Here is a 25,612-nt window from a genome sequence, read left to right as displayed (position 1 = left end):
TCCTTGAAGCCAAGTGAAGAAAGTGTTTGAGGGAGAAGGCAGAGAGGGATAGCTCTGCAAATGCCACTGGTGGGTCAGCTAAGATGGGGACTGAGAGCTGAGCATTGGATTTAGCAACGTGACAGCCATTGGTGACCTTGACAAGTGCACCACTAATTACTGAAGTTCTCAGGCACTGCACCAAGCACGGAACTTCAGGTTCTGGGATGTGGAAGGTGCTGGAGGAAAACTGAGCTCTTAACTCCAGCTTCTGCTGCTGTCTAGGGAGTAACAGCAGCAAGTCACACCCATACCTGCAACACCATAGATATTGAGACCAGAAGGCATCATCTTATTGATATCGGCAAGTCCATTTGTGTGAAAACAGACAGGGAGCTGCTGGGAGTTCAAAAGTAGGATTCCAAGTTCCCAGCCAATTCATTGGCTCCTAGAACATACTGAAAACCAACCAACCAGCCAACTCGGAAGTAAAGCAAAGCAGTATTGAAAAGGCGGCAGCAGCAGTAGCATTACAAAAGTATCAGAGATTTAATCCTTGCCACCTCCAAAAAGAAGCAATGAAAATGATCATGCAAGTTCCTTTAGGGCAGGGACCCTGCTTCACTGTTATACCCCATGACTGGCACAGAGTAGATGCTCAATAAACGTCTGCTTGTTGACTGGCTGATTTCTATGCCTCTTACATGTTATCTCATTTAACATTCACAACACTCTGCAATATATATTCAATAGGTGCCAACAGGAGACGTACCGAGAAGACAATTCAAACAAGTGGTCAGAATAAGTCTCAGTTAGTGTGGCTAACGCAAGAGGAGAAGGAGAAGAACATATCATCTGATTCGTTCTGAAGTTAGTGACGATGGCAAGCAAGGGAAGCGAGAGGTCACTGAGTGATTACAACAGCCATCAAGTGCTGCGCACCTAACGTCTGCCAAGTGGTTTATGCAGACTTTTAATTCCACCGCGATGCTCTAAGGTGGGTAATATGATTCCCCATTTTATAGATGAGAAAAAAAGAGGCTGAAAAAGCCAAATAATTTGTTCTAGACTAGTGGACTGGACCCTGGCTGTACATCAGAATACCTAGAAAAAAGACAATAAGACAAAGTAGAAGACAAACTATCATGGAGGAGGAAGTAGAATAAAATTAAACCCCTAAGCTAATGCAATTGCCATGGCCAAACACTGTGGGTAGGCAGCAAGGTGCAACAAATAGAATATAGATTTTGGAGTTGGACAAACGTATTTGAATCCCAGATTCACCAGGTCCTCATTTTAAAGTTCTGGGCAAGTCATTGAACTTTTTTGAGCTTCAGTTTCCTTATCCATAAACTAATAATAATAATTACTTTGAGGGTGTTGCGAGTATTAAATAAAATGAGATGACTTGCATAATTGTAGATACGCAATAAATGCTATTTCCCCTTTCCTTAACTTATCAGTCAAGGGAACAGGGGAGACAAAGAATTATGCAACTGTTATTATTTCTCTGCTTTGTTTCAATGGTTCTCAGAGTGTTATCCTGGCCAGCAGCATCCCCTGGGAACTTGTTAGGAATGCCAATTCTCAGGCCTCGCCTATACCTACTGCCTCAGAGCCTCTGCGGGTAGGGCCCAGCAATCGGTGTTGCCCCAGGTGATTGTATGTGCTCTCAGGTTTGAGAACCACAGCTCTATTTCATTATCGACCCAGTCTGCAGCACAGCGGCGGAGGAAACTTGAGTAGCCAGGTAACTTGGCAAGATCACAAAGTTATTCACTGGAGACACCATTCAAACAAGGATCTCAGGCAGAATAATGCTCTTACTGGGAACAATAATTACCAATGGAACACAGACTTTCGTCATTATACAACTGGAAATATGGGACTCTTTCTGCATCTGTGAGCCTTATCGATGGCATTTAAAGACTTTCTTATAAGGCAGTTTCTCTGTTCATGTTTCTTTTCCCTACCTGATACTACGCCTGACGATAAGTACTTTATATATCTTCTGTTCACTCACGGTGAGGAAAAATAAGTTAACATGTATAAATACGTTACATAACCGGGCTCAAAGTAAACAGGCGTACATGTTGTCGAGGAAGTGCTCCTAATGGACCCACAGGGTGTCATTCTAGGACTAGGGGGAGTTGGCACAGCACAGCTGTGGGAGGAGAGGGATGCTTGCGCCTCTGCCACGTGGTCCTGCAGCAGGCTCAGTGTCATGGTCATAAAGTCATAGCTGGGTGTGTACCCAGGCAAAGCACTGGGGGTTGGGGGAACAGCTTTTCAAAATATGATAGTCCTAGGTAAAATCACAAATACTGTCCTAGACAGCGGGTGCTGGTAAACTGGCTCTTGGGGGTGCCCTGATTTTCATGGTGAAGTACTCTCACTATGGATGATTTCAAGCTACCAATGGTTGAACAGCCTGCTCGCGAAGTTCCTGAATATTCAACCATCGGCACTAAGTGGGCAGTGCAGCTGGCCCCGGAACACCAGTGTGACATCTCCTGTTGGTGGGCCCATTTTGACAGGCGGCATGGTGCTTTATTTATAGTGCTTGTAAGTACCTTCAGAATGCTTTAAGATAAATCTCCTAAGGAGGTAATCACACTGAAGTAGATTTTACAAACCCTGCCTGATTCTCAGGAGACCAAATTTACATGTTGAATTCTTTCAGTAGAAACAATTCTTTTGACTTTGCACCTATTTTGACTGGCACTTGTGAAAACAGAATCACCAAAATTGTACTGAATTATTATTTTGAATTGAACAGAATGTTGATAATATAAAATAGATTATAAGGTAGAGATAAACTTCACTGATAATCTCTTCAAAAAATAATTATATATAATACATAAATGTATATTATATAGAAGAGTTATGTAAGTATTAAAAACAATCTTTGGCATAATTTTAAACAGTTAGATTTTCAGGAAAGTTTATTTGTTCTGATATTTCTATTTATTGATGAAAAGAAGAATGGAGTGAATTATAGTATTTTGAAGTGAGGTGGTTGACCTCAATTACACAAAGGATAGGAAGTTTTTAGGAAGAAGATCATGGTTTCGTTTTTTGCCTGTGATCTCAGGATAAAATATCATTTTCACTGTCAAATTCTTTTTTCTTTTCGGTCTTAAATTATCTCAGGATTCTTGTAACCTCATAAATAAGACAACAGACTAAATCAAGTGCAAGCATTTTAACATTATATAAATTCTAATCTTAAAAATATCTACCTGCATATTCATAAAATTTATTTTTGAGTTATATCTAGTACAGTACTTTTTTTAGCACAGTATTTTATATTGAAAGCAGTTTCCTGTTAGAAATATAGCACTAAAAGGATAAGAATCCCACCTTTGAATATTTACAAAGCTGTTTAAAAATTCTGAATGTTCTTCAATCTGCCTCTGTTTGTGCCCTGTTTAAAATGTATTGTCTTAATTATTTGGAAAATGCTAACAAAAATATGAAGGGAAAAAAGTCACTCGGGAGCTTTTTTTTTTTAATTCACATAACATTTATTCGTATTACTTTTTTTTTGCCACACCGCGTGGCATGCGGGATCTTAGTTCTCCGACCAGAGTTCAAACCTGTGCCCCCTGCACCGGAAGCACAGAATCTCAACCACTGCATGGCCAGGGAAGCCCCACTCGGGAGCTTTTAAAACATATCAATGCCAGGGCTCTACCCACAGATTCTGATTGAATTGGTCTTGACATCAGAGTTTTCAAGCCCCTCCCTCCTGGTGATTCTAGTGGGTAGCCAGGGATTAAAAACAGCTGCAAGTAATATGGGTTAGCAAGCAACTCCCAAACCTAGAGTCTGTTGCCATAGTACCCTGTGTGAGAACAAGTATATTATTATACTATAATTATTCTAAAGTTGTTTCATGTGTGTGTGACCTTTCCCATAAAAGGAACTCCCCAGGGACAGGACTGGTGCCTCCCACTGAAACATAGTGGGGTTCTGTCCATGGTGTGTGCTCAGTAGATGCTAAATGGGTGTCTGGTGGCCAGATTTCTATTAATGAAAACCTCCTTTGGGCTTATTCTCAAATACCTGGCCACACTAGAGGGATCACAACCTTCTGTAGACATTACATGACAATCATCAGAAGGCAAGGTAGCAGAGAAGTAGGGAGAAGATCCTACCAGCCTGTGGACACAGAGGGTGTCCCATTAACAGTAACAACTCAAAATTCCCTGACCCTTGTGCCACATACTCATGTACTTCTGGGAGTTGCCCAAAGGTGTTTCACGTGCGCTCATGGTTGAGTCCTCTCCTGCTGAGCCTTGGCTTCTCCACAGAGCTGTCACAGGGCACTACCATGGCCACCAGGCACCACCATCTCTCGTCACAGCCAAGACCCAGGAGCCCTTGAAATGTGAAAGTTGCAGGGGGTTCTGGTGCAAAGAGGAAGATAGCTGTTCTTTGAATTATACTCCTTTGAGTTGCCGGGGGGTGGGGGGGGTCCCTGAACAGTCCATGGGAGGCTGGGCAGATGTACAAATCTGGGTGAGAGATCATCAGTCATTGGCCTCTTTCCCTGCCTCAGTCATTCTTTTATTTACTTATTTTTTAAACATCTATTTATTTATTTGGCTGCATCGGGTCTTAGTTGAGGCAAGTGGGATCTTTCATTGCGGCGTGCGGGCTTCTCTCCAGTTGTGGTGCTTGGGCTCTAGAGTTCATGGGCTTAGCTGTCTCATGGCATGTGGGATCTTAGTTCCCCAACCAGGGATCGAACTGCAACCCCTGCACTGGAAGGCGGATTCTTAACCACTGGACCACCAGGGATGTCCCCTCAGTTATTCTTTTTTAAATTTATTTATTTATTTATTTTTGGCTGCGCTGGGTCTTCATTGCTGCGCACTGGCTTTCTCGCATTGCGGTGCACGGGCTTCTCATTGCCGTGGCTTCTCTTGTTGCAGAGAACAGGCTCTAGGCGCGTGGGCTTCAGTAGTTGTGGCTCGCGGGCTCTAGAGCACAGGCTCAGCAGTTGTGGCGCACGGGCTTAGTTGCTCTGCAGCATGTGGGATCTTCCCGGATCAGGGCTCGAACCCGTGTCCCCTGCATTGGCAGGCGGATTCTTAATCACTGCGCCACCAGGTAAGTCCCCCCCCCCCTCAGTTATTCTTAAAGGTTCCTTCTTACCCATGGTTGTATCACCTTCTTTACTTAGAACAAGCTCTTGGGGTTTTTCCATTCTTCATGCAAATAGGGTTCTGGAAAGCCATCCCACTGGGTCTTCAGACATGTCTGAACCCGAGGGTGCATTCAAGCTGGTATCACCACTCAAGTCACAGTCCATATACCCAGTGGCAGCAATCGGTACTAGAGGGCAAGCAAGGCACCTCCAGAATATAAAGATAAGGGGTCCCTCTAAGAGGTAAACCAGTCAAATCAATACTTAATATATGAGATTAGACCTGAAATAGATCTGCCCCAAGCAGAAGAAAGGAAAGGGGAGACAAGGAACATTTCCTGATCACAGATAGTTTTCTAGATATTACATCTATTTTACAAACACCTTTAGGAGGTGGGTATAGTTACCCCCATTTTATAGATGAAGAAACAGAAGCTCAGAGAGACCATGTGGCTCACATTTTGATCTTAGAGATGTTTGCCCTCAGTGATCTACTTTCTGTCCCTACAGTTTTGCCTTTTCCAAAACGTCAAATAAATGGAATCATACAGTATGCAGCCAGTTGACATTATATTATATGTTATGTGTTATTATGTGTTTCTTTTTATTGTAAAGTAGTATTTCATTGTATGGATGTGCCACAGTTTGTTTTTACTTTTTCAATGAAAGGACATTTACACTGTTTCCAGTTTTTGGCAATTACTAATTATACACCTATAAACATTCACATACACGTTTTGTGAGTATTCATTTCTCTAGGAGTGGGATTTCTAGGACATATGACAGATGTATGTTAACTTTACAAGAAACTGCCAAGGTGTTTTCCAAAATGGCTGTAGCATTTCTGCATTCCCACCAGCCACGTGTAAGAGTTCCAGTTACTCTGCATTTCCAGAGTTCCAGTTAGTCAGCATTTGATATTGTCATTACTTTTTATTTTAGGCATAGCATTGTGGTTTTAATTTGCATTTTATTAATTACTGATGATGTTGAGCATCTTTTCATGTGCTTACCATATATCTTGCCATCCATATTTTTGCTATCCATGTATCTTCTTTGGTGAAACATCTGTTGAAATCTTACGCCCTTTTAAAATTACGTTGTTTGCTTTCTTATTGTTGAATTTTGAAAGTTCTTTATATATGTCATTTATCAGTTATGTAATTTGCTATTATTTTTTCTGAGTCTATGACTTGTCTCTATTCTCTTAACAGTGTCTTCTGAAGAAGTCCAATTTATCATTTTTTTCTTTTACAGATCATACTTTTGGTGTTGTATCTAAGAAATCTTTGCCTAACTCAAGATCACAAAGATATTCTCTTATTTTCTTTTCTAGAAGTTTTATAGTTCTAGGCTTTCCATTTTGGTATATGATCCATTTCAATTTAATTTTTGTAGATGATGAGAGATGTAGATCAAGATTCAATTATTTGTATGCAGATATCCACCTGTCCCAGCACCATTTGTTGAACACCCTTGTCAATTTTGCCCATCTACCATCATCCACTTCTTCTTGCTTACTTTCTTCTAGCCATACTGGTCCTCTTGCTGTTCCTCTAACATGCCTATTATGGACCTGCTGGGTCTTTGCACTTGCCATTCCCTCAGTCTGGAATATTCTTCTTCCAAATATCCACAAAGCTCACTCCATTTCATTCAGGTCTCTGCTCAAATATCACCTTATTTAAGAGACTTTCTTAAGGTCTGAAGACTCTGTTTAAAATGGCTCTCCCAACCCTATCTTGTGCTACTGCTTTACTTTATTTCTTTTCGTAGCATGCATCACAATCTGACATTCTTTCTATCCATCCATCCATCCATCCATCTGTCTATTCACCTGTCTGTCTTTATTTGCTTACTGACTATATACTCCTTCCCCCAGTGCTATCAGAAGATTAAGCACCATGGGAGCAGGAATATTTTCTGTTCTCTTCACTATTGTATCCCTGATGTCTAGAACAATTCCTGTACACAGTGCATACTTAATAAAAAGTTGTTGATCTTACCGAATAAATTCAAACAAGAAATATTTACTGAGTGCCTATTAGGCACCAGGCACAGTGCTAGGCTCTGGAGATATAACGGGGAGAAAAACAAACATGGTCCCTGCCCTTATGGAGCTCAAAGACCAGCAGGAAAGACCAACGTTAACTAAATAATCACAGAAATGAAATGGATAGTAGCTTCTGGGCCTTGAAGGAGAAATACATGGTGCTGGGGAGCTTTAACCTAGTCATAGGGAATTAGTCATGGAGGTGAGGGAAGGGTTCCCAAGAGGCAGCTGTGACCAACCTGAGAAATAAGGATTAAAGGTGGTTCACTAGGTGAGAAGGGAGAAAGGGCCTTCCAGGTACCTGGCACTTCCTGTACAAAGACCCTGAGAGGTTAGGGAGCTTGGCATGTTTGAGGAGCTAAAAAAAAGATGGGTGTGCCTGGTGGCAGTGAGTCAGGCAAGGGGAGAGGCAGGCAATGAGGCTGGGGTGCGAGCAGGGAGCTCACAGACTAGGTCACGCCAGCCAAGTAGGGGACTGCTCTTTACTTTAAGAGCAAAGAGAAGCCATTGAAGGTTGGTTCCACCTTTTTAACCACCCAATGTACATGGAACATAATAAACACTCAATAAAACACGCTTGCATGTTGAAAACTTCCACACTGGTGGAAGTGTACATTGATCCAACTTCTATGTAGGGCAACTTCACCACACCGTTCAAAATTACAAATATAAAATATATATACCTTTTCACCCAGTAATTCCCTTCTCAGAACTTATTCCACTGATATACTCGCCCATGTATGAAATGACATTTGCTCAGGGTTATTCACTTCAGTGTTGTTTCTAACAGCAGAAGAATGGAGACAAACCAGATGTCTCTCAATAGGAGATTACTGAAAAAGTTGTGATGCCTCCATGCAGTGAACTAAAATGAACCATAAAAAAGGGATAAGGAAGCCTTTAATGCTTCTAAAAAAGAATTCCAAGACACATTATTAAGTTTTAAAAAATCAAGGTCAGAGCAGAGTTTGTAAATGACTACCATTTGTGTGGGTTAAAAACAAAAAACAAACAAACAAAACCCCGAAACAACAACAACAAAAAAACAGGCACAGGGAAAAGAAATATGTACAGCTTTTCTGTGCTTAGCATATCTCCAGAAGGAGACCTAAGAAACTGGCAATGTTGCTTGCCTCTGGAGAGGGAAACCGGATGGCCGGGGAGTGGGTTGGAGGGAGACTTTTACAGTGAACCTTCTGAATTTTGAACCATGTGAATATCTTACCTATTCTTAAACTAATAAATTCACATAACAAGCACTCATTGGTTAAAAGAACTAATGAACTAGAAAACTAATTTATTAAACAAATGGCTTCCATCCAGTACTCCTCTCTGCTGTTTAGAGGAAAAGGTTTCAGGGATTCCTAGCTTCTGCCCCTTCCCTAATTCCTGGCACAGTCCCCATGGGGAATCCACCAACAGAGGATCGCTTGCGGCCTTTGGAAAGGCGGGTGGGAGGAAAATATTTATTCCGGTCAATTGGCATAATTTCCAGGAAAGGCCTCCCTCTTTCACCTTGAAACCACGCTTGTCATGCGGCCCCACAGAGACACATCAGTTGGAGGCCTTTGCCAAGCTTGTTTAATTAGGTTCCTTGCTGAAAAGCTGCGCCATTGGTCTCCGAGGTGCCAAGTGGCCCCAAAAGATGGAATCACTTCTCCACAGGGAACTCTTGTCAGAAAGGCTGATATTTAACGCCTTCCTGCATAAAAACAAGCACCTAAAAGTTATTTGCAATACTGAGAAAAGCAAAGTGGTCATTCCAGAATGTCTTGAGCTCCCGAATTGCAACGACCCAGAGAGCTGGTCTGTGAGTTCTGATTAAATTCCAGTGGAAAGGCCAGTGAACAGCACGGGTTCGTGTCTTGGGCGGCTCGGTGTCATCACCCGGGCTTGATAAGGAGGATGAAAGGGAGAGCAACAGGCTCACCTTCAGAAGGAGTTCCCTGTTCCTCTGGGACCAGGAGGTGCTCCAGCTACTAATGAAGGAAAGCAGCTGGTCTCTGCCCTGGAGTCCCCGCCGGAAGGCCTGAGGCTTAGGCAGGCATGCGGGTCTAGGAGGGGCCCAACAACGAAAGGAGCAACAGAAAAGAATGAGAAGGAGGTGAGGGGTGGGGATCTTCAGCCCTTCGTCTCCCTTTGTGCTATAATGTGATCATTTCTATAGCAACCCTATGGAGAAAAGGATTACCGCCCCCTGCCTACCTCATTCTACAGATGAGGAAACAGGCTCAGAAAAATGCAGTAACTTGCCCAAGTTCTCACAACTAGCAAGCATCCGGCTCAGGGCATGAGCCCAGGGCTCTCTGATACCAGAGCCCATTCACTTTTTTTTTTTTGGCCATGCCGCAGTATGTGGGATCTTAGCTCCCTGACTAGGGATCGAACCTGCACCCCCTGCGGTGGAAGCGCAGAGTCTTTACCACTGGACCACCAGGGAAGTCCCTGTTCACTTTTAAGTCAGAAATAAACATTTAGCTTTTAAGAACCTGTGCCATTTTTCTCTTAAATATTGCATCTCAATGTGCTACTTGACATCTGTACATTATTTCTATTCCAAAGACAAAGAAGATGAATTCTTTCTTTCTTCTTTCCTTCTCACCTTGAGTTCATCCATATGAGCTGAACAGGGGATTCTCAAATCCTTTTATCAGTCAAGAAGACAAAGAGAAAATACCCAGGAGGCCCAGGGCAGCCAGAGCCCCTTTCCGGAGGCAGGATCTGGCTGCTCCAGTCACTTGGGTATTCTAGGTGCAAAAAGCTTCCCACAGGGACAAGACCAGCATACTTTCCATGCTGGGACTTTCCATAAACTGTGTCTTTGGCCTCTTCTGAAGACAAAACCAGGGAAAGCAACCTTATGTTAGCAGTGTGGACTTGAGTGAGACATAAGAAAGAACTTCCTGACAAATGAACAAGGGATGTTGGATCACAAAATGAGTGACCCAGAAAGGACAGTCTTGAAATAAACTGGTTGGCAGGTGCCATGCATATAATCCAGATTCAGGGGACTGTGGTCGATTTGATTATCTCACTACCTCCTGAGACACCCTGCCATCTAGTCTGCGTCTTATCACAGCCCCACATATATTTATACCTCTGAGCCTTTGCTCTTGCTGTTCCCTCCATCTGAAACGCCGTTCCCTCTCCCTGACTGCCCCAATTCTATCTATCAAGGTCTAGCTCAAGTCCCTGGGTCTGCTCAAAGCTTTCTCTGCCCACTCCAGCCCATGTGAATCTATTCCTCTTGGAATTCTCCATAGTCTGGAACTCAGTCATGATCTTCTTGTTCCTGCAAAGTCAGGTGGCCAGGTTATTATCAGAGAGATGGGGAAAGGACGCTGGGAAGCAGAATCAGCAACCGTCACAGCTGTCTACTCTGCTGGGAACCTGCCACACCAAACACATGTCCACTCTGCCGAGAACCTGCCACATGCAACCATCTGACCCTCATTTGCATTCTGCGGGCCCCTCTTCTGGGAAGAGAATGCCATGAAGGCACACACAGATATCTGCCAACTGTATTTCCCAAATGACACCATATTATGAAGCTGGCATTCTGGAACACGCCAGTTTTTGTTGGTTTGGAGCACAGTTTCCTCAGCATCCAATCATCCCTGATACAGTGACATGTTATCATTTGAAAGGTGCTCTTACACATAAGAATTTATTTTATCCTCATAACAATTCCATAAATCCCATTTTATAGATGAGAAAACTGAGACTGGGGCAGGGCAAGTGGTTTGCACCAGCTCATATGGCTAGAAGATAGCAAAACTAGCACTAGAGGCCAACCTCTTCAGACAACGGGCCAGGGTACTTTTCATCATACCATACATGGTTTGAAAAATGTCTGTCCTCTGCTGCATAGCACAGGGAGGTCAGCTCGATGCTTTGTGATGACCTAGAGGCGTGGGATAGGGAGGGTGGGAGGGAGGCTCAAGAGGGAGGGGATATGGGGATATATGTATACATATAGCTGATTCACTTCGTTGTACGGCAAAAACTAACACAACATTGTAAAGCAATTATACTCCAATAAAGATGAAAAAAAAGAAAAAAAGAAAAATGCCTGTCCCTAAACCCAAGCCCACTCCAAACTGCTGAAACGTACACATAGTGGACATTACCCATACTGTCATTGACAGGTGACAAGCCTGTCAGTGTTCGTACCAGTTAAAATTCAGACTTTGACCTTAGCATAGAAATACTCCTACTTATTAATGTCTTGGTCTGGCATTTGGATTCTGTTGTCCACCTACATAACCTATACAGGAGCATCTGGGTCACCTCCATTATTTCCTGCAGTTCACACCAAAGGCCGGGGATAGACCAGCCTGGCATACCAGGCTCTGAGTGCGATGCAACTTCTGCCATTTGAGCTGAGTCGAGAAACCCCAAAGCTGTCTGTGCCAGTCACCTGGCTCTCTTGCATTATTCCCAACCTGCCTCTCTTCAGGCTCATTTCTGCCAGACACTGAGAACTTGACTACAGACCACTCTGCACGATTTACCTCTGTTTTCTGGTTTGACTCTAGACTTTCCCAGATAGACTTTGCCCTCCTGGTACCAGAAAACAGAGGTAGATTATAATGGGTCTTTATGTAAATTAATTAATGTCTGTAAGGTGCTTAGAACAATGACTGGCACATAGTAAGCACAAAGTAAGTGTCTGCTATCATTGTTATCATTATTATCCCCACCACGATCACCATCACCATCATCTACCACCTGCCTGGTATAATACAGCTCAAATACTTAATCCAGCCTTCCCAATCCCTTGGTGTGAAGTCCCAGATCCATAGCATAGCTCTGCCTGGGCTCTTCTAGATCATCTCCTATGACTCTCCTCCTTGTGCTCCGAAACACCTGGACTTCCTTTAAGCCTACGGATGTGCCAAGCTCTCTAGATCTTTGCCCTGCTGTATTCTCCATTGAAATGCTCTTCATTTCCTGTCTCCCTCACCACCAAATCCCCCCAACCCCACAAATTTCATCCTTCAATTCTCAGCTGGAATCTTACTGCCCCCAGGACATCTCCTCTGTGTCAATTCCCCACCCAACACATCAAGATTAGGTTAGGTCTTCCTGCTACGCTTTCTTATAGCATCCTTTAGTGACTATTCTAAATAGGTGTATAATTATGTCTTTAATGTCTGTCTTCACACTACACTGTAAGCCTCATAAGAACAGGAGCCACACTTAAAGATTCATTGCTGTATCCGCAGTGCCTAACAGGATTTTTAGAAGGAGAAGGAGCTTAAAAACACACTGAATTGCACTGAACCGGATCAAGATAGATTGAAAAATGATGTTGGCATTGATGCCAATGAAACAATGACCTTAAAGCTTAATGTGCTATTATTTATTGACTGTATTTGCCATGACCTATTCAAAACCAGAACCTAGAATCTAATCAAGAATAAAAGGATGAAGAATGGAAGAAACAGATAATAGAATCAATGTTTCTTTGTGCATCTATAACTATTGCTACCCTGAAAGGAGACATTAACTAAAGCTGAAAGGAAAAGATGAAGGTCATGGGTATCAGGGATCAAACATCAATGAGCAAGTTACTCATCTCTGATTGGTCAACCCAGAGGATGCTGAACTTTGCCTTGTGCACAAGGATACTGCCCAGGACTATTGGTGATGTCTTTTGAAGACCACTGAAAATGCCTTCACCAACCCAAACAAAGCTGAAATGACCAACAAGGAAAGTAAAGGGCACCACAGCTCACCTGCCTTTTCATAGTGATGGTTTCTGTCTACCAGGACCTAAGGTTCAATTCACTTCCAGGCAACAAGGACCTGCCCAATCCCTCTCTCTGCCCACAACAGCTCACTGAGTAAGTTCTAATTTCTATGATGAGCACTGGAGGGCTTGCCCCACAAGATCCATCAGGTTCTGATCCATCACTGAGAACTTTTGTTTTTTCCTGTGGATTAAGAGTAAGAAGTTCTCCTGACAGCTCACTTAATGGAAGTGAGAACTAAATGAGATAATGATATGTGATAGCTTTTTGAAAAAGTTGAAAGTTTTATATTCAAATGTCATGATTTTATTGTTGTTAACAACAGCGATTGTTTCTTGCTTTTCCCAGTTAATTTTTTCTTTCCTGTTCTTAAAAAAAAAAGAAAATAATAATTGCGGCATCCTTCTCAGGAACATGGGAATGCTGTTTAATGAGAGCTTTCTAAACGGCTGTTTATTAATGCCCATAGAGTCTCCTCTTTTACACACCTCTGTTGGAATGGAGAGTCCTCTAGGGAATGGATGGTATCATCTACCCTTTATGAAATGCCTCTTGGGTCTGCCTCAGCGTGGATGATAAAGTTGGGTGATTGATATGAACGCATGACTTCCCCCAGCTGCATTTCTGCCTTCTGCTTCCCTGACCCAGCCCTCTACCCCCAAATTTTCCTTGACTCCATCCGCAGTGCTTGTGAAGCGGTTTTAGCCCCTCCATAATTTCCGTCAAGCCACTCTAAAGTTGCCTTACATAAACATGCAGTCCATAAAAACCAGTACGATGGTTGCCCAGATGCAGCTTCAGACCATCCCTTAGCTGCTTCCCTTCCAATCAGACTGTCACTCCAAGCCCCTCCTGTCAGGGGACTGTTGAGGATGCACAGCGACTACCCACAGCAGCAGCCATCACCTGGCTGAGTAATCCAATTCAACCCGGCAAAACCTGACTGCATGTTGGAGTCACACAGACCCAGCGTCAATCCTGGTTCTACCATTAGTGTCTGTGAGAGCCTGGGCCAGTCCTTCACTTCTCTGAGCCCGTGTCCTCATCGGTGGAAACATGAATGCTTCCTCACGTGGTTGCTGCCAGAATTCGAGGTAACATACACCAAGCACCTAGCTCCATATCAAGTGCCCACTAAATACACACAGAAAGGGTGGATATCGAGTAAGTGCGAGAAACATTCTAGAGACGGTAGAATTCTTAGGGACAGATCAGGGTTGCCTGTGGATAGAGGTCAAGAAAGACTTTGCAGAGGAGCCTTGTAAGAGCCTTGAAAGAAGGGTGAGGAGTTTGGCAGATGGACTGAGGGGAGGGCACACCGGGCAGGGGAACAGCATGAACAAAGCTGGGACTAGAGCCCAAAGCACTGGGCCCACTGGGGCAGGTAACAGGATGCAGCTGGAGCAGAGTAGGACTGGGGAGGGAGCCCTGGGAGAGAAGGCAGAGCCAGGAAGAAGCTAGATCAGAAGCGCCTTTCAGGGTCATTGTTAAGTTGTAGGGGACATGGTTTGGCCCACAATATAGCGAGACTCTTGTCAGCAAGGGCCATGTACACAATACATTAATAGCAATTGGATAATGAAAATTGAATGTCGTATATTAAAACCCCCAAAATGTAAGGGTCTCTGCACGATGGAGACGTTTGTCTTCTTTAATCAGAGAAGATGGCAGAATAATGAGAAGATGGGGAATAACGATGAGACTGGTTTAGGAGAACTGAGTCCTTTGGATGCTTCTCGTATTGGTGCATTAATGATGCTGTGAAATCTAGTTCCTGTCTAGTCCCAGAGGCTTGGGTGGCAAGTCAGGTCTCCAAGTCAAGGCACAAGTCCTAAAAAAACAACCTTGGAGAGTCTTTCTATTTCAACTCTCATTGTGTTCTTACCACACACAGGGCATTGCTTTTGGCTTTGGGGGCACAAAGATGAATAGGACCCAATGTGTCCCATAGGAACTTACAGCACAGCTGGGGAGACACAGACAGGCCTCAGGGCCCACCCCAGACTGGTACCCACAGTGAATGTTCAAAGATGGTCAGAAGCTGGTTGAGGCTGGGTCTGAGTGGTTTTCCTCTGTTATTGTATTAGACCCATGCTTCATTTTATCCATGTTGGAGTGGCCATCTTTTAAAAAAATATATATGGGAGTTTTTTTCCATTAAGGAAAATGTGACAAATTCAGAAAGCTAGAAAGCTACCCATAATTTCACTACCACTCTTCACATTTTGGTGGATCTCTCTCCAATTTCCATTTCTCTACATAGGCAAGTTTGTCTGACGGTGTGTTTGTTAAATGATCTCACTGTACATACACTTTTGTGTACTACTTTTTCTCAGGAGCCTCATATCATAGGCATTTTTCTTTTCACTAAAGATTATTTTTAATGATCATCTTTTAAAAACCTCATGACATTTGATCACGTGACTATGTGAGAGTCTACTTGGTCGTGTCCCTCATTGCACTGCAGGCCGTGTGGTATCCAGTGGTGGGCACGGGCTTTGGAGTCAGGCAGACCCGCGTCCGCTCCAAATCGCATTCTGACACTTAGCTGTGTGGCTTTGGACAAGTTACTTAATCTCTCTGAGCCTCAGTTTTGTCATCTGTAAAATGAAGATAATCAACCACTTTGCATGGTTTATGAGGATCAGAGCCAACACATGTAAAGCACTAAAAAAGCAAGTTAGAGTCCTAGAAATGAATGATGTTCATCTTAAATTGGAAGATCTCAGAGGCCAGGACCTAAATCTAAGCATTTATATATAGAGCCTAACACAGCCACCAGCACACACAGGCACTTTTGCAGAGAGAGCCCCCAAAACGACCAATAGGACACCCCCTACAGCCGCAGCTATCCAAGGGTAGTGGTATAGAGGAAGAACACGGGCTTTGGAGCTCGACTGTGCTGGGTTTGAATCTCATGTCTACCACTGTGTGCCTCTGCAATTCATGTCACCTCCCGGAGCCTCATTTTTCTCATCAATGGGAATCATAAAGCAGGACTTTGTGAAATTTCAATCAAATGAACTATTGCATGGAAAGTGCTTAACACTGTGAACGTAATAGGTGCTTAATACATCTTCCCGCCTCATCCTCACCTCCCCTAGAATCTTTCTGGTTTTCTGGTGATGAGATGATGAACTTGGAGACAGAGCACAGAGATGCTCTCCCTGGATCTGCCATACACTACCCCATTTCAGGCCTCTTTGTGCCTCAGTTTCCCTCACTATACACTGGGAATAATAACTCTTGCTGCTTCCTTCACACAAGCAATGGGCAGTCAAGAACCAGAGAAAAGGAAAACGTGTTTGGAATAGAATCACCTGGTTGGGAGGTCTCCCTTTGGTCAATTTCTTCCTCTCCCCAAGGCCAGGCCCCTCAGTCACTGCCGGTAGTCACCCAACCAACTCCAAGAAAGGATATCCCAGAGACACCTACCATGGTGTCTCCGTCCCAAGTCCACTTCCTCATTTTCCAGAATTGTATTTCATAAGGAATAAATCCTTTAAAAGGCTTTCCTGAGAGGATAGAGCCCCCAGGCTCTGCTTCATCCAGGGTTTGGTAAGGAGAACGGAAACCACGCTAGGCACCTCAAGAAGGGACTCACTACAGGAAATGAAGTGCTGCAAATCCATCTGGAAGCTGGAGAAGAAAGGTCAGGGAGGCTGCCACCAGCTTTCCGAGAGCAGGAAGCTGCTCCTGCTGTCCAGGCCAGGGACTGCAGGAAAGTGTGCCCAGGCATCATGGCTGCCTGCATCACAAGGCAGGAGACCCACAGGGGATGCCAAGAGAAATCTCCTGTCTGCCAAGGCCCACACCTCTGCCTGCTGCTGCTGTCGCCTCCCGTAACTCTTCCAAATCACACAAGGGCCTGCTGAGAGGCCGGTTCAGGAGGGATATATCAGCAAGAGACGGGGATGGAAGAAAACATGGAGAGCACATCCAATACTGAATCCTGAGGTTCAGGAGAAAGGGAAAACAAATATAAATCTTAAGCCCAGGGAGCAAGGAACTCAAAGGTATGGGGCTGAAATGACATGAACTGGGAGGGAGGATTAATGGCATGGGGATCACGGGCACTGGTTTTGAATTCAATCCTAGCCCCACCATTCACCAGCTGTGCGTGACCCTGGGCAAATTGCTTTACTTCTCTGGGCCTTAATTCCCTCATCTGCAAAGTGAGGCTAACAATAGCACCTACCTCTCAGAGAAAATTTAAGTAAAGCACTTACAGCTTTACTGCCTGACAGGTAATAAGTATTAAAAATACATTAACTCATAAAAGTCATTCCAGAACACCTCTCCCAGCCCCTCTTTCCCCTCTACCATTTTCCCCTCTGCCTTCTTTCGTTTTCCCTGCAAAACCTAAAAAGGTGGCATTTTCAAAAATCCCTGCCTGCGGCAATGCCTCGTCTTTCTTCCTTTTGTTCCTGAGGACAGAGAATAAGTTGGGAGACCACCCTCCCTTGACCACGGAGGAAGCTAAAACATAAAGGACCCCAAATCCTATTAACGATGGTTGGGCCATTTAAAGAAAAATCATACAGTGAAATTGACTTCTGGGCGCAGAGTACAGGTCTATGAATTTTAACACATGTATAGATTCATGTGACTGTTACCACAATAGGATACAAAACAGCCATTTCACCCCCAAAATGGCCCTCATGCTACCCCTTGATAGTCACATGCTCCCTCCACCTCTAACCTCTGGTAACCACTGATCTGTCCTCCATTGCTGTAGTTTTGTCTTTTTGAGACTGTCACATAAATGGAATCATAACCTATGTACCTTGGCTACACGTCATCTATGCTTCTCTCACTTGGCATAACGCCTCTGAGATTTACCCAAGTTGGTTCATGCATCAACAGTTAGTTCCTTTTGATTGCTGAGTAGTATTCCATGTTTGGGCCCTTTGAAGAGAATACTCAAGACATCCTTGGTGCTATTTCTTTGTGAAGGTTGCCTTAGTGAAATTCAAAGCAATTGGTTCCAAGTAATAAATGATGTATTTTTAAATAATTTCTTCAGCCATGTGCTTCATTCTTAGCTAATTTTTACCCTGTGGGAGGGTGATCCCCAAAAACATATAATCTAAATGTATGTGCTTCCCCAGTTGGGAGATGAATCATTGAGGGAGGAGTACAGTAGCTATCAGTGGCGTCCAGCCTCCTCACGTACTTCTCCTGCCTCCAGCCAGGTTCCAGGCTGCCCACGTGGTCTCACAGGCAGCCATACTGTGGATATTCTGTGACAGCCTCCAAAGCCATCTCTATGCCTACATCTGGTGGCCTTGGTTTCAGCTGTCTGATGCCTTACTACTGCTCCCCATGAAGAGAGCCAGTCATGTCTTTGGGGGTTCTTCACTGCTATGTTCACATCACTATTTTTTTTTTTGTCCACACCGCACAGCTTGCAGGATCTTAGCTCCCTGACCAGGGATCGAACCGGGGTGCTCGGCAGTGAAAGCACAGAGTCCTAACCACTGGACTGCCAGGGAATTCCCCACATCGCCCTCCTCGATTTCACGCCTGTGAGCCCATTCATTCCTGTGGCTTGTTTCTCCCGTCATGATTCCATTGCTCTCACTGAGAAGACACTCTCCTGACCAGAGGTTTGGGTTTTTTTCGCTTCACTGAGATATAATTGACATGCAACATTGTGTAAAAGTTTAAGGTGTACGACATGTTGATTTGATGCACTTATATGTTGCAAAGTGATTACCACCATAGCATTAGCTAAGACCTCTATCACCTCATAAAATTACCATTTCTTTTTTTGTGTTGAGAACATTTAAGATATATTCTCTTAGCAACTTTCAAGTTTATAATACAGTATTAGTAGCTATAATCACCATGCTGTACATTAGACCCCACAGAACATATTCATCTTACAATTGGAAGTCTGTCCAACATACCTCCTTTTACCCCACACTCCAGCCCCTGGTAACCACCACTCTACTCTCTGTCTATGAATTCAGTGTTTTAGATTCCTCAGATAAGTGGTATCATATAGTATTTGTCCTTCTCTGTCTGACTTAACTTCACTTAGCATAATGCCCTCAAGGTCCACCCATGCTGTTGCAAATGGCAGGACTTCCTTCTTTCTCGTGACTGAATAATATTCCATTGTATATTTACATATATTACATCTTCTTTATCCATTCATCCATTGACAGATACTTAGGTTATTTCCATATCTTGGCTATTGTGAATAATGCTGCAGTGAACATGGGAGTACAGGTATGTCTTCTAGATCCTGATTTCAATTCCTTTGGCGATACACCCAGAAGTGGGATTGCTGGATCATATGATAACTCTATTTTTAGACCCCATGCAATTAACAAGCATAGGAGCTACATTTATTTAGTGCTAGCTGTGTACCAGGCTCCAGCTAAGTATGTTAGGTGCAGCATCTCACTGAATCCTCAAAACTACACTGGGAGACAGCTATTATTTATATCTCCATTGTACAAATGAGAAAAGTGAGGCTTAGTAAGATTAAGTAACTTTCCCTAAGTCACATAGCTATTAGCCCATCTTTTAACAAGATCAGATGTCTTTTTCTGGGTTGTGGTAGCCATATACACATCAGAGAGACACCTCAGTTCAGTGCTTTCAGCCACAGAAAATGCCAAGGAGAAGACCCCAGAGCTTTCCAACCCTTTTCATTCCCTGACACACATAAAAAGTGACAATATAAGTAGGGCACACTGGGATAATGGGTTAAGGTTGCTTCAGGTAGAGGTGACAAGCCTAGGGCACTCCAGTTGGGAAACTCAAACTTTTTGTAATCCAAAGTCACTTCATTTCCCCAAGTCCTTTGTACCTCTTAGACTTCTAAGAAGGGATGAGGATAAAAAACTTTCTTTAAATATAAAGTAGATAGGTTATCATCTCAGAGCCTTTGGAAGAGCAGCCTTCAACCTCTGGAAAGGGCCCAACCCGGAAGATGTGTGTTTTCTTTTTTTTTTTTTTAATAAATTTATTTTGGGCTGCATTGGGTCTTCGTTGCTGCACACGGGCTTTCTCTAGTTGCGGCAAGCGGGGCTACTCTTTGTTGCTGTGCGCGGGCTTCTCACTGTGGTGGCTTCTCTTGTTGTGGAGCATGGGCTCTAGATGCACGGGCTTCAGCAGTTGCAGCACACAGGCTCAGTAGTTGTGGCTTGCGGGCTCTAGAGCACAGGGTCAGTAGCTGTGGCACACAGGTTTAGTTGCTCCGCGGCATGTGGGATCTGCCCAGGCCAGGGATCAAACCCGTGTCCCCTGCACTGGCAGGCAGATTCTCAACCACCGTGCCACCAGGGAAGCCCAAGATGTGTGTTCTTGAGATGTGAGCTTGGACAGATGTCTTAGCCTCTCTCGGCTTGTTTCTCTCTGAAGAAAAGTGAGAACTGCCCCAAAGGATTACAAAGTGAGCACAGTGGGTAAAGAAGGCATGAGGATTGGCCCTCATTCCCAGTAGAAAAATTCAGCCTTGGACACCACTGGAGAGCGAAGACAATTGTTCCCTTCAAAAGAAACTAATCAAGAAGGAGAGAATTTTCTAGAAATTAATGATAGTATGGGTATTACCTTCCAGATGCTTTGGGATTTATTCAGTTTTCTCCTGGCATTTTGTTTTATTTTTAGGAGTTTTATTGACGTAACTCACATACCACACAATTCACCCATTTAAAGTATACAATTCAGTGGTTTTTAACATATTCACAGAGATGTACAACCTTCACCATAATCTACTTTTAAAATATTTTCATCACTCCATAAGGAAACCCCACTCTTCCCAACACCTACCCCTCCCAGCCCCTAGGCTAATCTACTTTATGTCTCCATAGATTTGCCTATTATGGATATTTCACATAAATGGAATCATACAATAGATCTTTGTATTTTACGACTGGCTTCTTTCACTTAACATAGTGTTTGCAAGGTTCATCCGCGTTGCGGGGTGTATCGCTACTTCATTCCTTTTTATTACTGAATTACGTACTATTGTATAACTACGCTGCATCTATTTATCTATCCATCAGTTGATGGATATTTGGGTTATCTGGGTTTTTTTTTTTTGCTATTATGAATAAAGCCATGAACGTTTGTGTACAAGTGTTTTGTGTGGATGTGTGTCATTTCCCTTGGGTATATACATAGGAGTAGAATTGCTGAGTCATATGGTGACTCCATGTTTAACATTTTGGGAAACTTCCAAAATGTTTTCCAAAGCGGCTGCCCCACTTTACACTCCCACCAGCAGCGTGTGAGGGATCCAAGCTCCGCAAGCAGCAGTTTCTGACACAGCCAACTATGCACAGGGGCCTAGACCAGAGAGAACATGAAATCCACACTGCAGCTAAGATGAAAAGAAGAATGAGAATGTTCATTTACCTACATGCCTAGAGGCCGGAGGTTGAGGCTAGACTGACAGGTTGGAGGCTTGGGCAATTCTCCTTATCACTCCAATTCAAGAATTTTAAAGATTTACGGTAATAGTAAGGTGAAAATGTCAGAAAAAACATGTTTTCAAAGTCATTCACCATTTCTCAGCCAGACTTGTCAGCAGTAAATGTTATGTGTGTGTGTGTGTAAATGTGGGCTAATGTCTATAAATAGAAAGCTTTCAGGAAAAAACAATAGTTTTTTTAGTTTGATTAAAAAACTAGATTCCTATGGATAATCATGGGTGCCCAAAATGAAATCTCTCCGTACATCTCCAGAAACCATACAGATCAATCAGCAGAGCAATTAAACCACCCATAACACAACCTTAATGAAACTACAGATGGAATTTTTGATACACAAGAGGTGCTCAATGTTCACTGAATTAATGAATAAACGGCAAAACAGCAGAGGAAATGAAGAAATGAAGTGTGATTAACATGCTAGATCCACATTCTACTAATTCTGACACGCTGGCCTTATGAGCCAAAATCAATAGGAAAATGTAATTGGGATCCAGGTTAAGGCCTTAAATTTAGGTACCCTACCAACACCTGGCATGGTGCCTTGCACACAGTAGGAGCTTCACGTACATTTGCTGAATGGGTTGAAGTCACGATCCTTGCCACTGGAACTCACTATCTTGTGGAACAGAGAGACCTTTAATTCCATAAATACCATCCTGTCTGAGAAGTACAGGGGTCTGTATGGGAAGCAGTGGGTCCCAAAGGAGGGGCATGCCCTTGAGTGGGCACTTGGATAGCTTCATTCAGGATCAGGTTTCTCCAGACCATCAGAGTATCTCTATCTCTGCCTCCTGTGAATCAGCTGCTGTCAACACCATGGAGACGCAGCATCTCTGAAGAGAATGAGTCCCTTTCCATTGACATCTGGAGGCACCCCTTCCCTTTCAGCTTTGAGTAATGAATGCACAGGAGGAGCTTCATTAGAACTCTGAAACTGACTAGGGCTCATAACCTTGAGGTTGGCTGAGCCCAAGAGCCCCTATGCCTGTTAATTTCAGCCCCTGGCCCAAAGCAGGCCTCTCTAATCGCCAGTCTCACCTACTCCTATTCCCAACCTGATGTGGGTTTTCCTACCCCCACTGCTGACCTCTCTCTTGCCGTGTCCATGATGTTCTCTGGCACCCTTGTACCTGACAAATAAATTCCTCACTCTCCCAGCACCCCAAGCTGTTCATGCCATACATATTTGCCCATGCTTCTCCTCCCATCTGGAATGCTCTACTTGCCTCACTTATTCACCTGAAAAAACATTCTTTTCTCTATGAAGACTGAGCTTAAGCATTACTTCTCCTATGAAGGTGTGCTTTGCTTCCCCTAGCGTCGTGTCTTCTAAGATTTTTTTCATGTTAACTGCCGAATGCAAACCAGTCAGATGACACTGGTTCTTTAAAAAATGAATACAATCTTAGGCCAAATTAACAAAGGCATGGTATCAAGAAGGGAGGTAAAAATCTACTTTGTATTCTGCTTTATTCAGTGTACATATAGAGACAGTGATTTTCAAGTATGGTCCATGGACTCCTGGGAATCCCCGAAATGCTTTCAGGGGATTCTCAAAGTCAAAACTACTTTCATAATAATATTAAGACTTTATTTGAGCATCAGTGATAAGAACACACACACACACACACACACACACACACACACACAAACCAGTGCTTGGCCAAGAAATAATCACCACCTCACAGCCTCCCCCATTATTAAAAAGCAATAAACACTCTAACAAAAGAGAGACATCAGGTTGCCTGGTATTATCACTCTCCCATTCAACAAATGCTTACAGCTCACCACCTGGGCAGCAGGCACACAGCTGGCCCAGAAGATTTTGCACTTACCAGCACATGGTCCCTGCCCTCCAGGGGTTCACTCTCAGGTGGGAGACAATTACATAAAGAGATGATTGTAGAACTGTCTCTTCCGTCCACAGGGTCTCAACCACACTGAACAGCGTGGGAGTTCCGGAGCAAGTGGTGCTATTCGGAGCCTTTGCTTAAACTGCCCCTCTGCCTGACATGCCCCTCCACTCCCGCCCCACCCCCAAGTTAGCAACAGCCGCCCACCCGTGCCCCCTTCTCTGACAGCGGGTTTCCCACTGCAGCAGATCCCAACTGGAAGAGGGGAGATACCACCACCTTAATTCAAGTTCTGAAATTTTATTTTCACCTAGGATTGGACATTTCAATTAATGAATTAGGACTCTGAAGAATGATCCCTCCCAGGCAGCTTTCTGTTCGCCTATCTCTAATCCTCAGCATCTAGTATGACAGCACACAGTAGGGAACAACACACACCAGAGCTTTCACAAATTGATGTATTTACTTCCTTATCTGCTGATCAGCTGAGTGCACGTGGGGGTATCTCAGTCACTTTAAGTCACGTGACTGCAAGGACACAGATGTGCGCTAGCTCATCCTCGGGTTGAGAGTCCTTGGGGGACACTCGCATCCTGGTGTGGCTTCTCTCTGCATCTTCTGGCTGCTCTGCCCACTCCGGCCAGTTACCCCGACATTCCCTGCTGCTCTCCCTCCCTCCTCCCTCCCTCCCTCTCACCCTTCCTTCCCTCTTTCCCGGCTGCTCTCCTTTCCCTCCTAAATCTATAGTGTTTGGTACATTCACAGACCTGGCTTAGCAGTTTTGTGACCTTGAAAAGGGGCTCAACCTCTCTGAGCTCCCTTCTCCCTGGCTCCCCAGGCCGGGTTCTGGGTGAAGCACTTGGTGTACATTAGGGCTCATGACTCCTCACCGTGGCCCCCTGTGGTAGGTATGGTCATTACTCCGCTGGACAGGCGGGGAAACAGAAGCTGAAGGAGAGGAGGTAAGTGACCCAAGAGTAACTTGTGTGGAGTTGGGATGTGGCCCAGGTCTGCATTCTCCACCGATTTCAGGCTCACGATAACCTCATGACTGCTGGCTTGCTCCTCCCCGGTTTCCTGCTAAGATGGAGTAAAGTAGGCAAGGGCCGCTCAAAACAGACCCCAGGTTCACACAGCCTGAGCGCGCCGCCATCTGCTGCAGCTGCTCTGGCGCTCTTTGTTTCACCACTCTGGCAAGGACCAGGGTTTCTGCCTCTCTGGGTTGGTGTCAGGAAGAGCAGCTGCTGGGCGGACCGCTGGGCACAGTGCAACTACGGGGGATCAGAGGCCTGGGGTGATAGGCAGGGACGGGACCAGCCCACAAGGAACTAAGACCTGATGTGGAGAGAGCTAGAGAGATGTGTGAGCACCGCGGGAGCAGCAGAGGACGGCTTCCTCAGAGGGATGTTTAGTGGCCCCACCGCATACCATGTCCTACGTCAGGCTCTTTGATTTCATCTTATCTAATCCTAATGAAGGAGGAAACTGGACTTGAACCCAACACCCTTGAAAAGCTGCTGAGCTGAGATTCAAATCCAGATCTGTCTGGTTGTTAAACCTATGCCCTGCCCTCTGTACAGGAAGCCATATGAGGGCACGCCAGCTCTGGGTCTCAAAGAATGATGCCCAGAGTAAATGAATCACTTTCAGTGCAAAGTGAGAAAACACATTCTCCCCAAATCTCACATCATAACCAGCTGGAAAAGCAAACGTAAGGGAGACACTGGAGACACAAACACGGCAAGAAGATCCGTCTGAGCAAGTATCCGCTTCTCCTACCCCTGACTTCCTGCTCCCAGCCAACGAGGCTAGTGGATGTTCCGAAACTGCCGCTGCTGCTTAGGGCCAGGCGAAGCGAGGGCTCTCAATATCAGTGTCTCCAAGGCAGCTGCACTCACTACATCCTGGGGTCTCAGTTTTGTTTCTTATACTGTAAGACAGAGAGATCATTACGAGCGGGTGAGGGAAGCCAGCGGGGGGAGGACCCGGGAAGTCCTGAGAACTGTGGTCACTAGGCCTCAGCCACCTCCTGCAAGGGCCTCTTGGAGGCAGTGGAACCCGGTCAGCAGGCATCAGACAGTCATGTCTCTAGCTGGTTCCAACAGAAAAGGAAGCTGATGGGGTTGGGGACAGAGGATGAGAAAGACACTGGGAACACTGGAATTGAAAATTGTGGTGTGTCCAGTCTTCCCATCAAGCTGAGTATCGTTCAGAAGAAACAAAAAAATCTCTGGTTATAGAAGACAACATTCAGAAACCAACTAGTCCCATCACTGAGTTTAAAAAACAAATCCTGGACCCCACCTCTGGAGATCTGATTCAGAAGGACAGAGTGGTGGGGTGTGCTCCAGCTCTCAAGGCTG

General features: G+C 44.4%; 1 protein-coding gene across 2 annotated transcripts in view; it reads right to left on the bottom strand.

The window, feature by feature from the left end:
- Positions 1-2,810: 2,810 nt before the first annotated feature.
- LYRM9 (LYR motif containing 9) overlaps positions 2,811-25,612 on the bottom strand; it is a 36,165-nt gene continuing 13,363 nt past the window's right edge. For both annotated transcript variants that reach the window (XM_089900757.1, XM_022595884.2), the window contains one exon: positions 2,811-25,179. In XM_089900757.1, the coding sequence (XP_089756883.1) occupies positions 25,162-25,179 (18 nt within the window). In that variant the 3' untranslated portion in view covers positions 2,811-25,161. The remainder of the gene's footprint in view (positions 25,180-25,612) is intronic.

Source organism: Delphinapterus leucas, chromosome 19 (assembly GCF_059928025.1).
Source record: "Delphinapterus leucas isolate spDelLeu-1000000601 "Yukka" chromosome 19, BTC_Dleu_Yukka2, whole genome shotgun sequence".
In the NCBI taxonomy this organism is placed as follows: Eukaryota; Metazoa; Chordata; class Mammalia; order Artiodactyla; family Monodontidae; genus Delphinapterus; species Delphinapterus leucas.
Note: the sequence above shows the minus strand (reverse complement) of the source record. Positions and strands in the feature narration are given on the sequence as shown.